This window comes from Mycteria americana, chromosome 12, assembly GCF_035582795.1.
Source record: "Mycteria americana isolate JAX WOST 10 ecotype Jacksonville Zoo and Gardens chromosome 12, USCA_MyAme_1.0, whole genome shotgun sequence".
NCBI classification, from domain to species: domain Eukaryota; kingdom Metazoa; phylum Chordata; class Aves; order Ciconiiformes; family Ciconiidae; genus Mycteria; species Mycteria americana.
The window spans coordinates 1,308,003-1,322,109 of record NC_134376.1 but is presented as its reverse complement, the minus strand read 5'-3'; the positions used below and the strand labels follow the sequence as shown (position 1 = coordinate 1,322,109).

At 55.9% G+C, this 14,107-nt stretch overlaps 1 protein-coding gene across 1 annotated transcript in view; it reads left to right on the top strand.

Moving 5' to 3' along the window:
- PRKCB (protein kinase C beta) overlaps nt 1–4,212 on the top strand; it is a 128,936-nt gene extending 124,724 nt beyond the window's left edge. Inside the window, exon 17 of the mRNA XM_075515013.1 lies at nt 3,345–4,212. Within this exon, the coding sequence (XP_075371128.1) occupies nt 3,345–3,503 (159 nt within the window). The 3' untranslated portion in view covers nt 3,504–4,212. The remainder of the gene's footprint in view (nt 1–3,344) is intronic.
- The last annotated feature ends 9,895 nt before the right edge of the window (nt 4,213–14,107 follow it).

Genomic DNA, 14,107 nt, shown 5'->3' with positions numbered 1-14,107 from the left:
GCAACTTCAATTTTGGGAATTTATTTTCTATTTTGATGTTAATACGATGGCTTTCAGGAAGGCATTTGGCTGATGCTGACTTGTCAAACATCTAAAACGTACTTTTGCAAGACTCTAAAGCTGTACTTGATTGCATGGTCCGGAGCAGTGACCAGCTCTTCCCAAAAAACTGGAGCTGTGACAACTCTTGTTGAAATTCCTTATGGTGGGAATTGTCAGCTCATCAGCAGACAACTTCACTATTCGCTTCTGGACATCTGTGAACCTCGCTGCTGTCCTGCTGCTCTGGAGAGGGTATCGTCAGCCTCTGAGCCCTCCGGCGATACGGTGCCTGGTCTAAGCAGCCCGCAGGAGCGCTCGCCCGGGGAGGCTCTCGGGGCTCGTGCTGCCCTCGCCTCTGTCCCCGAGCGCGGCCGGGCTGCTGCTTTCCACCCGGCCTCAGCAGAGACGACGGGCTGGGATCAGACGTGAGCTGCAGAGGGGAGCGCGGGCACGGCTGGAGTAACCGAGAGGGGAAGGCAACCACAAGGTCCCTTTCGGCCGCTTCTTCGTGTGATGCAGAGCCGCCGCGGGCCCAGGAGATGGGCACGTCCCCGTTAGTTTGCACCCGCCCGCTGCTCTCAGGAATAAGGTGCTCGGAGAGAAGAAACGATGCGGAGAACTGCCTCGGGAAGGGGTCCGTACGGCAGTCAGGGATTGGCAAGGTACAGGAACTTGGCCTTTTTCTGAAGAGCAGCTAACGAGCCCTGTGTCTGCCAGCCTGCTCGCTGTGCTTGTGTCTTCATTCTCCATCTCCTTACTGGGCTTCTGTTGTTAATTTGTCCCGGGCTCTGTGTTTTCTGGTGCAGGGACCCTTACCCTTTCTTTGGAGAGGTCGTTTTCCATTTGGGTCTCTGTGCTTGAAATCAGGGATTTCCAAAAAGTTGTTCCTGGAGGGCCACGATGCGGACAGCATCGTGCTGGGACCACGGCCAAGGGCAGCCGGGGCCGGTTCTCCCCCACCCATGCAATGCTCTTCATAGGCTGCATGAAAAGCCTTCTCAGGCTCATTCTGGGAAGCCTTCATCTTCGGTACCCTCCTGGTGAACTGGTTTGCACGGTGTTTGCATGTTTGGTTTGAGGGGATTTTGTTTGTCTTTGGATTTTTTTTCTTTTTTTTTCTTTTTTTTTTTTCCTTTTTTTTTTCTTTTTTTTTTCTTTTTTTTTTTTGCCTAACTCCTCCCCCGGGCAGCACCAACTCATTTTTGCATCCAAACACTTGAAAAAGAGCAAACCACATTGCAACCTACCGCACCAAGAGCAGCATCTGCTCTTGCCTGGGCTCAGCCGCGGGGCCAGAGGCCGGAGCTGTGTTTCCCGTGGCCGGCGCTGCAGCGCGTGTGACCACGGCAGCCCAGAGATGCAGGAGGGAAAAAGTGCTGCCGAGGTCTCTGAGTAGGTTTGGGTGCTGACTTAGAAACCGTGCTGAGCTCGTGGTCGTGGACAGGAGATGCGTTTGGGAGCAGAAGCTTAACAAATCCCGACTAGAAACGTGCTGTAGGTTAAGCCACGGCCTTACAAAACACGAGAGGTAGAGTGGTGTGGAAGGATGGGCTCAGAGGCTGGATGGGCTGGCGTTCAGCACGGCTGTAGCTAGAGTTAAATCAACTCAAACGTTACCCATTGAACTTTTTTGGGAGACTTGGGGATAATAAGTGTCTCGCTTGGTGCTATAAGAACGTGTAAGAACTGGCAAAGGAACGTGCCATTGGAGGCTGATGGATGTTCGCGTTGTCTTCCCTGAAACCTTTGTGGCAGAGGAAGGAACTGAGAAATGTTGAAGTTTACATGTATTTGTCTTTAATATTTTATTATATTTAGTCTGGCGTTTATTAAAAATGTAAATCTGTTTCCTTAGCAAATGGAAGTTAAATGCCAGGAAAAATTGTCCCCGCGCTTGAAGCGTTTGTTCTCCATGGGGAAATGGAAGGAGAGAACGAAGGGACTGAGAGGTGCTGGCTTCTGCGTCTCTTCTGAGAAAGCAGGGCCAGGAGAGCATGGGTTGTGTGACGGCTCGGGTAGGAGGGAGGGTTCGCCAACCCTTCGAGCAAAGTCATTAAGTGCGGTCATAGGGCTGTGACGTGCGTGTGATAGGCAGTAACAGAGCACAATTTGTAGCTGCTGCAGTGACCCGGCACCCACCTGTTGCTAGCTATTGCTATTATTATTGTATTAAATCATGACTTGCAGCACAGGAAGTTGCAGGACCCTTGTTTTGATTGCTAAGAGAATTAAATAAGGCATTTGGCATGTCTCCCTGCTCCCGGAGACCGCGGCGCAGCCAGCCCGATCCTCAGCTGCTGCCCGGGGCTCCTGCTCCGCCGCAGCCCGGGGGCGATGGGTGCTGACCGGCCCCCGGTGAGGGTCCGGTGCTCTCGGGTGCTTTCCAGGCCCTGCGTTTTCCTGCCCCGCAGTGCCGTGCCAGCCAGGGCGGTGGTCACCCGGACTCCGGGGCTTTTGGTGTCTTCTCTCGTCCGGCTTTGCTGGCTGCAGAGAGCTCGCCAGTGCTCTTGGACTCCCGCCCCGCCTGAAGTAGGGGTTGTCATTAGCTGCCTTCAGGGGCAAGAGAGAAAAATGTCGCTGTGAGCAGGGTTTCAGGGGTAGCCAGCCTTGCCCGGTTGCAGTGGAGAGCTGTAGGGATGCCGTGCGGAGAGCCCAGCTGCCGTGCGGCAGCAAGCTGGTGGCCAGGAGCACCCCAGTGCCCCGGGTCCCGCCTGCCTCAGCCGAGCGGCACTCCATGCACTGGCGTGGGCCGTCAGGAAGGGACAGGGCAGCCCTGGAGATTCCCAGGCGCAGCTGCCTGCATTAAGCATTCGGCCAGCAGCAGTTCACAAGAGCTCTGCAGAAGGCGAGGAGCCCTCTCCTTGGGCAGGAGCAAGGAGAACCCTCTAAGCGGTCCAGGCATGACAAGAACTTCCCGCTCCTGGGAAGGAGGGATGGCCGAGCGGGTGGAGCCGCAGGGGTCTTTGAGAAGAAGCTGCCGTGTGCGTGGCGTAGCCGGAGAGAGGGAAGAGTGCTGCGTGTAGTCAGGGAACGGCAGCAAGTAATTGCACTCCCATCTCATTCCTCTCCTGCAATTACTTGCCATGGCGCAGCCGGAGGGTTCGGCCGGTCTCTGGCTGTGCCATGAGATAACCTCACCTTGCGACTAACAAAGCTCATACATATTTTGCACCTTTTTCTTTTCTGCCATTGCTGCACCGAGGTACGCGGCGGCACGCGGCGAGGCTGGGCGGGTGGCTGCAGCCGCATCCCGCACGCTTCTTTCTCCACCCACCATACGTTCTTTTCTTCCCCTCTCATAGTGTGGACGCAATGCTGAAAACTTCGACCGGTTTTTCACTCGACATCCACCCGTCTTAACACCTCCTGACCAGGAAGTCATCAGGAACATTGACCAGTCAGAATTCGAAGGATTTTCCTTTGTTAACTCTGAGTTTTTTAAACCTGAAGCCAAGAGCTAAGTAGCTGTGTAGATCTCATTCCTGCATCGCTATCATCGAGTCCCAGCTGCTGTTGTGGTGACATTTTCCATTGCAAAACTTGCATTCATGGTTTTTCTTTAGTACTACTACTAGAGTGACCATATTTCAAAGCCAGAAGTGTCTTCACGTGATTTGGGGCGTGCCTGAAGGGTGGGTGATGTGCACCAAGCGCTGCAAATGTGCTTTTATGACATTTTATTTGGAGAAAATGAAAACTGTTCAGCAGCTAACGGAGGTAAAATGGTGCAGGCCATGACAATTAGGAGAAATCTCTTCAGCACGTGCTTTGATTCCTGCTCTTCCCTTCTCCTAGTCTTTTAATAGGATCATGACGGTTTAATGTTTAGCCTTCTTAGCCTTCGTGGCAAGTAAGTGTTTTTAAGGCAACCTTTCCCCGGGGTGGGCACGCACCCTGCAGCGCGGGTGCTGCTGGCTGAGCCTCTCGGCTCCTCCCGAAAGCGAGCAGTTGCTCCAGAGGGCTGAAATGCCGATTCTGGCTTCCTTTGGAGTTCTGCCCTGCCGGTTGTTGAAACCCACCCAGCACCCCTTGCCGCTGCAGGCTCGTACCTCCCGGCTCTGGGCGGGCGCGCTTCTCTGCGCTGGGTCCTCAGCAGCAGAGATACGTCATCAGGGAAGCCAGGTCTGCTGTTTGCAAAGATTTCTCCTGATTGTGCAGTTTTTAAGTAGCGTTTTTGAAATCAAAAGAAACATATCCAGTTGTAAACGGGAAATTTGAAAGAGCTGTTGCAGATGCTTTCGAATCCATGGTCACCCTAGTAAATACTGCACAACATCGGTTCTCATAGTAAAATTTTTTTCTTTTTTTCAAATGCCAAAGCAATTGATTGAGTTTGTTACCTGCGCTTTAAATGTGTCAAAAATTGGTATTAACACAAAATGGGATGCTATTTAACTTTGAACAGTATTGTGAATTCTGATATGAAGCTTGTAAAGAAACTTCTTTCAACTAATAGACTTACTTTTTAAAAATGCCGCTAGATATTTAAATGGCCTAAGTTTTGTTTCTGGCATCAAAGAAAAAGTTTCAGGAAGGATGAATTTCTCTTGAAACAATAAGGATCATGCAGCTTCCTTTTATACTATTCTGCAGATGTTCGTGGGCTGTCACTGTATCAATCTGCTTTACGTTGTAATGTGCCAATTTTTTTTTTTCCAATACTGATTATAAAATAAAAAGCGAGAAATAATGTCAAAGAAACCTGCATGTGTTTGGCAATAATGAGTTTCTACAGTTCTGAGCTGAGAGATGCCAGGAGCGCTGAGCGTCGGGGCTGCACCGTGCCAAGGGCTGGAAGCTGCCCCGGCCGCTCGGGGATGCCGGCTCGGGGCACGGCGGGTCCCCAGCGCTGCCCAGGAGAGCGGCGCAGGCAGCGGCGCAGGCAGCAGCCCCCATCACAACACGGCCTCCTGCAACACCGGCAGAGCCGTGGCCCGTTCGTCCTCTGCAGCGTTTGTCCCCAAACCGAGGTGCGACGCGCTGGAAGCATCTTCCGAGCGGAGAGTAAATGCCTGCGTGTCCTCTGCACCAGCCCGTGCTGACCCTCCTCGAACATGGACGGGGAAAGGAATTTCCCTCCGATGCCCCTTGGCGGAAGGATGATTTGGGGCGTCAGGACGGCCCTCCCGCGGGGCGCTGCCGAGGGGAGCGGAGCTCTGCTGCTTGGGGATCTCTTTAAATGCCCTGAACAGAGACAACTGCGGTATGCGCTTCGGATTTCTGGAGACTGCAGAGGCAAGGCTCTCGGCGAGGCAGCGCCGTGTGTCGGTGACTCATCGCCCTGCCCGTGCGCTCTCGGAGGAGCAGTTGTTAGAAGCAATTGGCAATTTCAGCTAAAGAGGGATTACAGGTTCCTGTTAACCTCCCTTCTCCTGAGCGCATGCAGAATTTCCCTTCTGTCTTTGGAAATCCGCTTCTGCTGAATCGCTGCGGTTCTGAACTCTGCAGGACTGTTCTGAAAGGCACCGAACGGCAGCACCGACGGGAGCCGCTCCCCGGCTTCCGCCACCCGTGCAGCCCTGGAGCTCTGCCGAGGGGACGGGGCTCGGCGGCGGCGGTCGGGGAGGATGGCCGTCCTCTGAGGGCCAGGCACAAACGCTGCCTGCCCGCACGCTGCCCTGGGCACGCAGGAGCCTGGGCTGCCTCTGCCCGCCGTCCTCCCGTGCTCCTCGTCACCTCCCAGAGTGAATTAGCCCTTTGCTGGAGGCATTTTCAGCCTTGAATTTCCCCTGCCTTCCCCTCTCTCTCTTTACCAGATCCACGTAGCCGTTCCCTACCTGCTCCCAGGCTATTCATCATCTTTGACAGAGACCAAATTGCCACCAATTTCAGACAAAATTCAAGGTAAGAAAGCGGCAAACCCCACTTTGCTGGGCTCACAGCGGGCCCTCCGGTGCTGCCCTTCCCTGCCGAGCCCTGGAGGAGGGGGGGAGCTGCCGGGGGACGCGGGGCAGGGGGAGGTGGGCTGCCCTGAGCCCCCTCCCAGGCACCTCGCAGCCTTTGCCAGAGTTTTCTGCCACTGAAAAGCAGCCGGAGGTTTTGCTCACGCGAGGGCTCCCAGGCTGAGCACTCGCCCTCCCTGGTGCCATCAGCAGAGGCCACTCCGAAGGGCTGGGGACCGCGGTGGCAATTTGCACCTGTGGCAGATGTGGGCATTTCGTTCCCCTTTGCAGCATCCCACAGCATTCCTGCTCGGGAGAAGCTCCTGGCTCGGTAGGACGGCGTTGTCTTGGCACGCGTTGGTTCGGGTGGATGTGGCCTTCAGGAGCCATTTGGTCGGCTCAGCGTCCTTCCGGGAGCGGGGCAGGAGCCCGGTGCCTCTGCCAGCTCCTTCCCTCTGCCTGTGCTGGGGCTGCAGGAGCGCGAGCCCCTGTGCAACCGCTTCGAAACAGCCTCTTTGCAGCCAAGGGCAGTGCCTCTGCTCTTCCACGGCTCCACGCCGGCCCTTCTCGTCCTAGGGGAGATGCTGCCTTCCATCGAGGTGGGCTCACGCTTGCATTTCAACCACTTCACCCTTTGCCTGGCAGAACTCTGCACCTGAAGTCGGCTCCTTCACCCCGTCTGCCCTTCCCCACTCCTGCTCTGGGCCCCCAAATCTTCTTCCTCCTCTGTGCCGGGGAGAGGAGCCCCGCAGGGACTGTGCCAGCTCCCCAGCGTCACTTGTCCGAAGCGAAGGCAGAGATCCAGCTCCTGCTCGGGGACAGCCTGGGACCCACAGGCACTGGCAGGTCGGGACACCGGTGCCCTGAGCACCGCTGCATGCTCAAAGCCTCGCTGGCTTGATGGCACGGCCACGTCCTGGCTCTTCTCCTGGCTTTTCTCTCTTTGTTCCTTGAGCTCCAGCCCAGTTTTTCTTCCCACCTCATCTCCTCTCAGCCGCCCTTGGCTCTCTTTGCTCTCTGGTCTTCTCCCCGCAAGGCTGAAGCTGTCCTGACGGGATGCCTCCTGCGGCAAGCGGAGTCTCCGAGCGGCCGTGGAAGTCCTGGTCCACGGCTGGTGTCGGGGCCGGTCTCCAGAGGCTCGATCCGGCTGCAGTTGCGATGTGGTGCTCCTGGCCCGGCCGGGCTGGCGGGAGCAGGGCAGGGAGGACCTGGCTCTTGGCCGTATTCTGGCCGCGCTCCTGCTTGAGTCGTGAAGGTGCCGATGGCTCTGCCCCAGCATCCCTGGACAGTGGCAGCCGGTGGGACGAGAGGTGCTGCAGTGAGGATACGACATGTCGCCCGCCGGCTGCTTCCTCAGGACGGAGCAGCGGGCAGGATGGCCGCGGCGGGAGGGAGCAGACCAGCCAGCGTGGTCCCTCCTGCAGCCGGCGTGTCCGGCGGTGGAGCGGCAGGGTGTGAGTGCGGCGGGGACCCCTGCAGTTACCCCTCGGGGCCCTCTGCCCCGAGCTGACAAAATAAGCCAGAGCTGGAAATTTCCCGTCGTAGCAGAGCGCAGGCAAGCTCCTGGCGGGCGCTGGGGGGGGCCTGGGTTCAAAGGCAGAGTCTGGGGGGTGAAAAAAAAAAAAAAAAAAAAAAAAAACGAAAAAAAACTAGACTGTTTTGCAGGTGTCTGCAAAGCACCAAATTTGTGACAGGGTCCTGCCAGCGTCACCTCAGGGGAAGGTCACCTCCAGCATGGAGTCGGGGCGTGGGGGGGCTGCGCCTGCCACTGAAGAGGCAGAAGCGGGGGCAAGCGCAGTGCTGGCCCCGGGGCTCCTCCGGGCCGCGGCGAGGCTGCGGCTCTCCCGCCCGGCGGCGTCCCAGCCCTGCGCGCGGCCTTTACCGGTAGTCAGACGCCCTGGGAGAGGACTGCGACCGACCGCGCTCCCGTCTCCTTTAAGCTCCTGCGCAGAGACACGGAGGAGGAGATGGGGAAAGGCTGTTGGCCCTGCTCGCTTTAATAACGAGGCGAAGCAGAGCAGGTTCCCAGCCCGCGGGCTGCCCGGCTGCTGGCGCCGGTGCTGCGCTGCAGGGAGCGGGTCGTCCCTCCGTGGCTTTCTTTACTGATGAAGGATCCTGGGTGCTTATAGTGCATCGTCAGTGCAGCGGTTTCCCGTTCAGCCAAGGCACCGTAACCTCCCGCAGCCAGAACAAACCTTAACCGGGCCATCGCTGGTGCACGCCCATGTATAAAAAGGGCCCGAGCGTTCCCGGCTGCTGGGCTCTGCAGTGCCCGTAGCAGGTTACCAGCGCTAATCGAGACAATAGCTTTTTTTTCTTCTTCTTCTTTTTTGGGTTGGGGGTAGCTGCAAAGTTGTGGTCCTCGTGAAATTAAAATGATAAAAGGTGGCATATGTGGAATTTCAATGCTTTGAGGTTTTGAACTACCGTATATTTTCTACATACAACCCTGGAGCAGATCACATCCTCAAGTCAATAAAGCTCTGTGTCGGTCAATACTATAACATAGCACAATTTTTAAAAAATCAAGCATAACGCAAAAGGAGCTCCCACAGCTGATTATTTTGTGCAAATATTGAAATCATATCGAATGTTTACTTCCATTTCGAGGCATGTTGCTTCCTCCAGGCTCCTTCCTCCTGTGTATGTGAACCTCTGTTTGCAGTGCCGGTTTTGCATGCTGAGAAACTGCTCTGTTGCTCTCTCTCGCAGCAGCCAGGAGAGGAGGGATGCTCGGCCTGGGAGCACCACGGCCCTCCCCGACGCCCCGCGCTCTCATCGCATCCCTTTACCGTCTGCTTGTGCGTTTCGAGCGCGTTAAACCGGTGTTCTTCTGTTCTCGCCCGCGGCGTGGGGTTGCTTCTGTTGTACAGGGGCTGCCGCTGCCCGTCTGGGTGCGTGTTCCTCATCGGCAGCGGCTTCAGAAACCGGTGCGGAGATCTCGAGCGCTGGGCACGAAGCCCGGGGACAGCGCAGCTCTCCCGGCCGAGCGCCCTTGGGTGCTGCCACCGCTCGCTCGCTCGCGCTCTCCCCTTTACCGCGTTTAACTCTCTGCTTTCCATTTAACAGAAGGACAAACGAGACACTTCCAACTTCGACAAAGAGTTCACCCGGCAGCCGGTGGAGCTCACGCCCACGGACAAACTCTTCATCATGAACTTGGACCAGAACGAGTTTGCTGGATTCTCCTACACTAACCCCGAGTTTGTCATTAACGTGTAGTCGCGGCGCGGCTGCCGCCCGCCCTCTCCTCGCAGTCCGAAACTCCAGATCGCCTTGTACATACCGACACTAGTCTTCCGGGATTAGCAGTGCAGACATACATACCCTCACGCGAAACACGCCGACCACTTGTTGTAGGAGGCCTTTCTACGTCTGTGTCACTTGCTAGCTTGGTTTCCCTAGCCGGAGATGTTTGGGGTTCGAGTTAGCAGTCAGTAATACTTCTAGGAACTATAGTTGGTGGTGACTCATAGCGTTTTTAAACAGAAATATACCAAATTGCTACAGTCTTTGTAATTTTTGAAATCGGATGCCGAGATTCCAGTGACCCTAGCTACTCACAAATTGTTTCTGTTGAATGCTAAGCATGGTTGATATCTTAAACCGTTGTGCTGAAGCTTGCGATGACTGTGAGCTTGTCTTAGAGGAGCCTTTTGTTCAAGACATGGATACATTTGATCAGTGTGGAAAAGTCTGCTTATAGACATATATTTTTAAATGCATTGTATATACCGTCAGCCTGGCTCGCCGGAGCCGTCTTCCTCCCTCGCCCCCCGCACGCCTGCGCCTCGCCCACCTCCTTTCCTACACTCAGGCATTAAGACTCCAAACGAATTCCATGCCAGTTCTTGTAAATCAGAGCAAATTTTTTCTAAATGAAAGGTGGGATTTTTTTTTAACATCTGGAACAGTTTGCAGTTTTGATACACTCTGTCAGCACTCTCATAAATCTTTCTCCTGTTTTTTCACAGACACTGTCGAAATTTAACAGCTCTGTAAAGGATATTAATATTCTACCAAAACAAAACACATTTATATTCTCGGTTTACAATTTACCAACTGAAAATATGCCCGCTACAAAAGGGCTGTACTGAGGGCTATTTATAAAGGTAACTTTTCTACTTTACACCCTCTGCTATTATCTTAAAGGCTCAAAAGCCATGAATTTTACAGGCATCTTGATTTACCTGGTTTCAGCCAAAATTCCTGGGGGTTTTATGCAGCGATCCAGGACCTTCTGCATCTTTTCAAAAATTCTGAATCAGAAGAGACAATTCCAGCAGCTGTTTGTAAGGCAGAGCCGCGCCGTGCGTGCAGCAGCAGTGCCGGGCGGGAGGGCAGGGGCAGGCAGGGTGCAGGCAGGAGCGGGCAGGGAGAGGCAGGAGCGGGCAGGGTGCAGGCAGGAGCGGGCAGGGAGAGGCAGGAGCGGGCAGGGTGCAGGCAGGAGCGGGCAGGGAGAGGCAGGAGCGGGCAGGGGCTGCCCATCGCCAGCCAGAGGGTGCCTCTTGCTCGCTGTCGGGTTCGCAGCAGGGTGAGCCCCAAGCGTGAGCATCCCGTGGGTCACTGGCTGTTATTCCTCTCTTCTTACACGCCAGTTTGGTTGGTTTGCAAAACCCCCACGTGTATATTGTCTGAACCGCTACCAGTTCTAATGTAAATACACATATACTCCATGCCTATAGGGGAAAATGGGGGTGGAATTTTATGAATCACGAGGAATCCTATAAAGGAAATTCTGGTTTGTAGATCTTTTATAAACATCAAACTCTACCTTTTGAAATTATTTTCTTCTTTTACTGATTCACTGAGGAAAAAAGGCTGCTAGAAGCTAAAGCTGATGTCCCGCCTGCCGGGGAGCGGGCGGCCGGGTGTCCTCGCCCCGTTCTTAAAGGGCAGCAGGCAGCGCCCTGCGCCTGCGGGGACGTGAGCTGTCGGTCCGTGGTCTCAGGTACTGACCTGGGCTGGAGGAAACAAAACAAAACCCAGAAAAACTGCAAATTGTGCCAGATTGCCCAGAGGGTTTATGAGACGCTCTGCATCAGATGAAGCCCAGGGAAGCCTCGAGCGTGGGCTCGTTTCTGGTGAGGGCTCTCGTAACTCCAGCACACGTTTCAGAAGCCGTCTCGCCATCCTCTGCAGACCACAGTTGATGTTCAGAGCATGTACGTTACTGTAACTTTCAAACCTGTTGCTGCAGAATTAGTATTACTTCAGTGGTGAATGTTTTTAATTTCCGTATCTTCAGCTCTGGAGCCGCTCCCAGGGTCTGTCCAGGATGCTGCTAAGGTCTGCCGCGCCAAGCGGCACGCCGGGGCCGCGGTTACACGCAGGGGCTGCTGTGCGGGGAGTTACGTCTTTTCTGTTTGGGACTTCTGTGTAGGTGTCGGGGTGACACTTCTGCATGGAGCAGGCGTTGCCGGACCGCCGAGCAAGCCCGGCAGCCTCGGACGGGGCCCGGCGGGGAAGCCGGGCCGGCACACGGCCGTGCTGAGCTGTGCCGCCGGGCAGCTTCGCTGGCACCTTCGGGATTTGCGGGGTTCAGATCCACGCTCCAGGGAGAGCTTAGCAAAGGCTAGGTCCTGTTTGCAGGACTCGTACCTTGAGCGTTCCTGACGTTGTCCATTCCGCTGCTTGCCAAACTCTTATTTCAAGGTTTATTTCCAGATGACCTGTTTCTTCTGTGGAGAAATGCAAAGTGGGATATGCCTGGCCCTGCACAGACATTGAGATTTGTACAAACTCTTCCAAGGAAGGGCGGAGTGACAGTGGTTGGCACGCTGTTTGCTGTAATTTGATGATTTAATCTTCACTATTGGATGGGGAAAGCAGTGCTTCAGGAAGACGCTCAGAGCTGAGAGGCTTCAGGAGGGCCCCGTTAGTCAGTCCCCGGGTGCTCTCATGCACGGATAAAGCCCAGTAAAACGGTGCCTGAGCGCGCTGCCCGCTCGCAGTGCACCCACCGCTGTGTGCAGCAGCGCGGTGCCGGGGGACGAGGGGACAGCGGGAGCGAGCAGTGGGTGAGGCAGGAGAAGGATGCTCTGGGGAACAGAGGAGGCATCTCAGCCTGCAGCTACAGAGCAGAGGAAAATCCCCCGGCGCTCGCAGGGCGCACCCGGACCGCTCGCCTGCGTGCTGGGGGGATTAGCTGCCAGTCCGGTGTCCCACACTGCGCGGCTGGCTGCGGTGGGATGGGCAGTGGGGTCCGGCGGTGGCCGGGGGGGACCCAGAGCCCTGCACCTCCCCAGGTGAGGCAGGAGGAGGGACCGAGGAGGCAGGACATAGTCACCCCACCCGCGAAGGATGGCAAGTCCTGACTCTTTCTCCTGTACTGGATGACACCCGACGCTGCAGGTACGTGGGGTTCAGGCTTCTCCGGCGGTTCCCCGTGGGGCAGGATGGATTAGACAATCCCCCCACCCCGGGGCTGCTGGTCGGCGGCTGCAGCCGGGGCTGCGGCGGCTGCTCCGGGCAGCAGAACCTGCCGGGCTCCTGCACCCGGCCGGGGGGCTGATCGGCAGCGTGGGCTTTGCGAAGGAGAACGCGTGCTGGGTGAAGAAGACACGGGGCAGGAGGGCTGAGGCTCCTGGAGGCGAAGAAATAACTGCTTGCATTTACCCACTGGCTAAGGATTTCTTTCCCAACACTGGTACGTGGAAACGCGCCAGGATACCCTGGTGCAGGAGCAGATTCCCGTTCCTGTCTGCGGGGATGTCAGGGCTGCAAACGCCGGTGCTCCCTGGGCGTGCCCTAGGCTTTCACTTGGACGTTTTGCCCAAGAAGAGGAGAGAGGACTGCGGCTGTTTGTCCAGGCCTTCTGCCTTCCTGGCCTAAAGCGCAGCCCAGCTTGAGCCGGGGTGCGCCGGGGAGGCTGCCGGGTGCCCGCAGCGGTGGAGCGCTGCTGGAGAGCTTGCGTGGCACACGGAGACAGCGGGAGCGAAGGGAACGGAGGAGAGCCCGAGCGGGGACCCGCCCGAAGTCAGGGGCAGAGCCAGGGCTGGCTGCTTGGGCTCAGCCTGAGGAATTGCCTGGTCCTGGCGGTCTGCCGGGCTCTGTTGAGGGCTGTGAGGCTGCGGGCAGGCGAGGGGCGATTGGAACCCTGATCCGCTCCCACTCTGCTGTCCTGCAGCTGCACGTGGCTGCTCGGGATGCGGCCGGTCCTGACCCAGCCATTACAGAGCGGCTCAGGGCGAGTCTGGGCGAGTCTGTGCTGCCGGTGCTGCTGCGCGGCCCAAACGTCGCTGCTCTCCGGCCGGCGCGTGCTGGGGGACTGCCCCGGTGCAATGCCGTTTGCACGTGGCGAGGGGGACCTGCTGCTGCTGCTCTTATCTCCCCTGGCTGGACATGTGAGCAGCCTTCTCTTGATAAGAGAGCCATGACCAAAGGAGTTATTGATCATTTAATCCATTTAATAAATAAGTACAAGTTTGCGTAGTGGCCAACCCATATAGTTAGTCTCAAAGATGGGAAGATGAGCGAGCGCTCGGGGCAGTAGATATGCTCTGGCAGTTGTTCATCCCAGGAGCTCTAATACAAGAGAAGAACAAGGGTGGTTTCTAGCGCAGAGTGCAAGGATCTAGCTGTTCAAAAGGTAGGGCTTAAGCTGGAGGGTGGAACTAACTCAGCCCAAGTGCTGCAGCTTCTCTGCTTTTGCAGAAGCAGGTGAGCCCCTGAGCCTGCAACAGCAAAAGAAGCAACAAGCATCCTGCTCCATGCATGGAAGTGTCGTCCAAGCTGTTTATTTCTGATCACGTTCAAAGTGGCAATTAAAACAAGGGGGGAAAAAAAAAAAAAAAGAAAATGTTTATCGTTGAACAGTTTGTGTTTGTGAATTTGATTTCACCTGCAAGTATTTGATGACTTTTCTACATCCTAGACTACCTGCTGTGTGTTGTCAAAAGATTCTCATAAAGACCTCCTTTTAGATGGGCATATACTCTTTATTCTATTTGCTGCATGTATGAAAAAATAAAATATATAATTTTAAAGAAACCCTGAGAGCTTTACTTCCTTTGCCCACAAGACTCTGGTGGCATGCGGGGGGAGAGCCGGCAGGCTGGGCATGCCACGGGATCCCCGGCAATCGGCCGCTGGTTCGGGCCGTTGGCCGCCTGCGTGGTCACCCGGAGGGGCCCCGACGAGCCCTGTTACAGCTGCAAACGCTGACACGTTGCAGCTTTTCT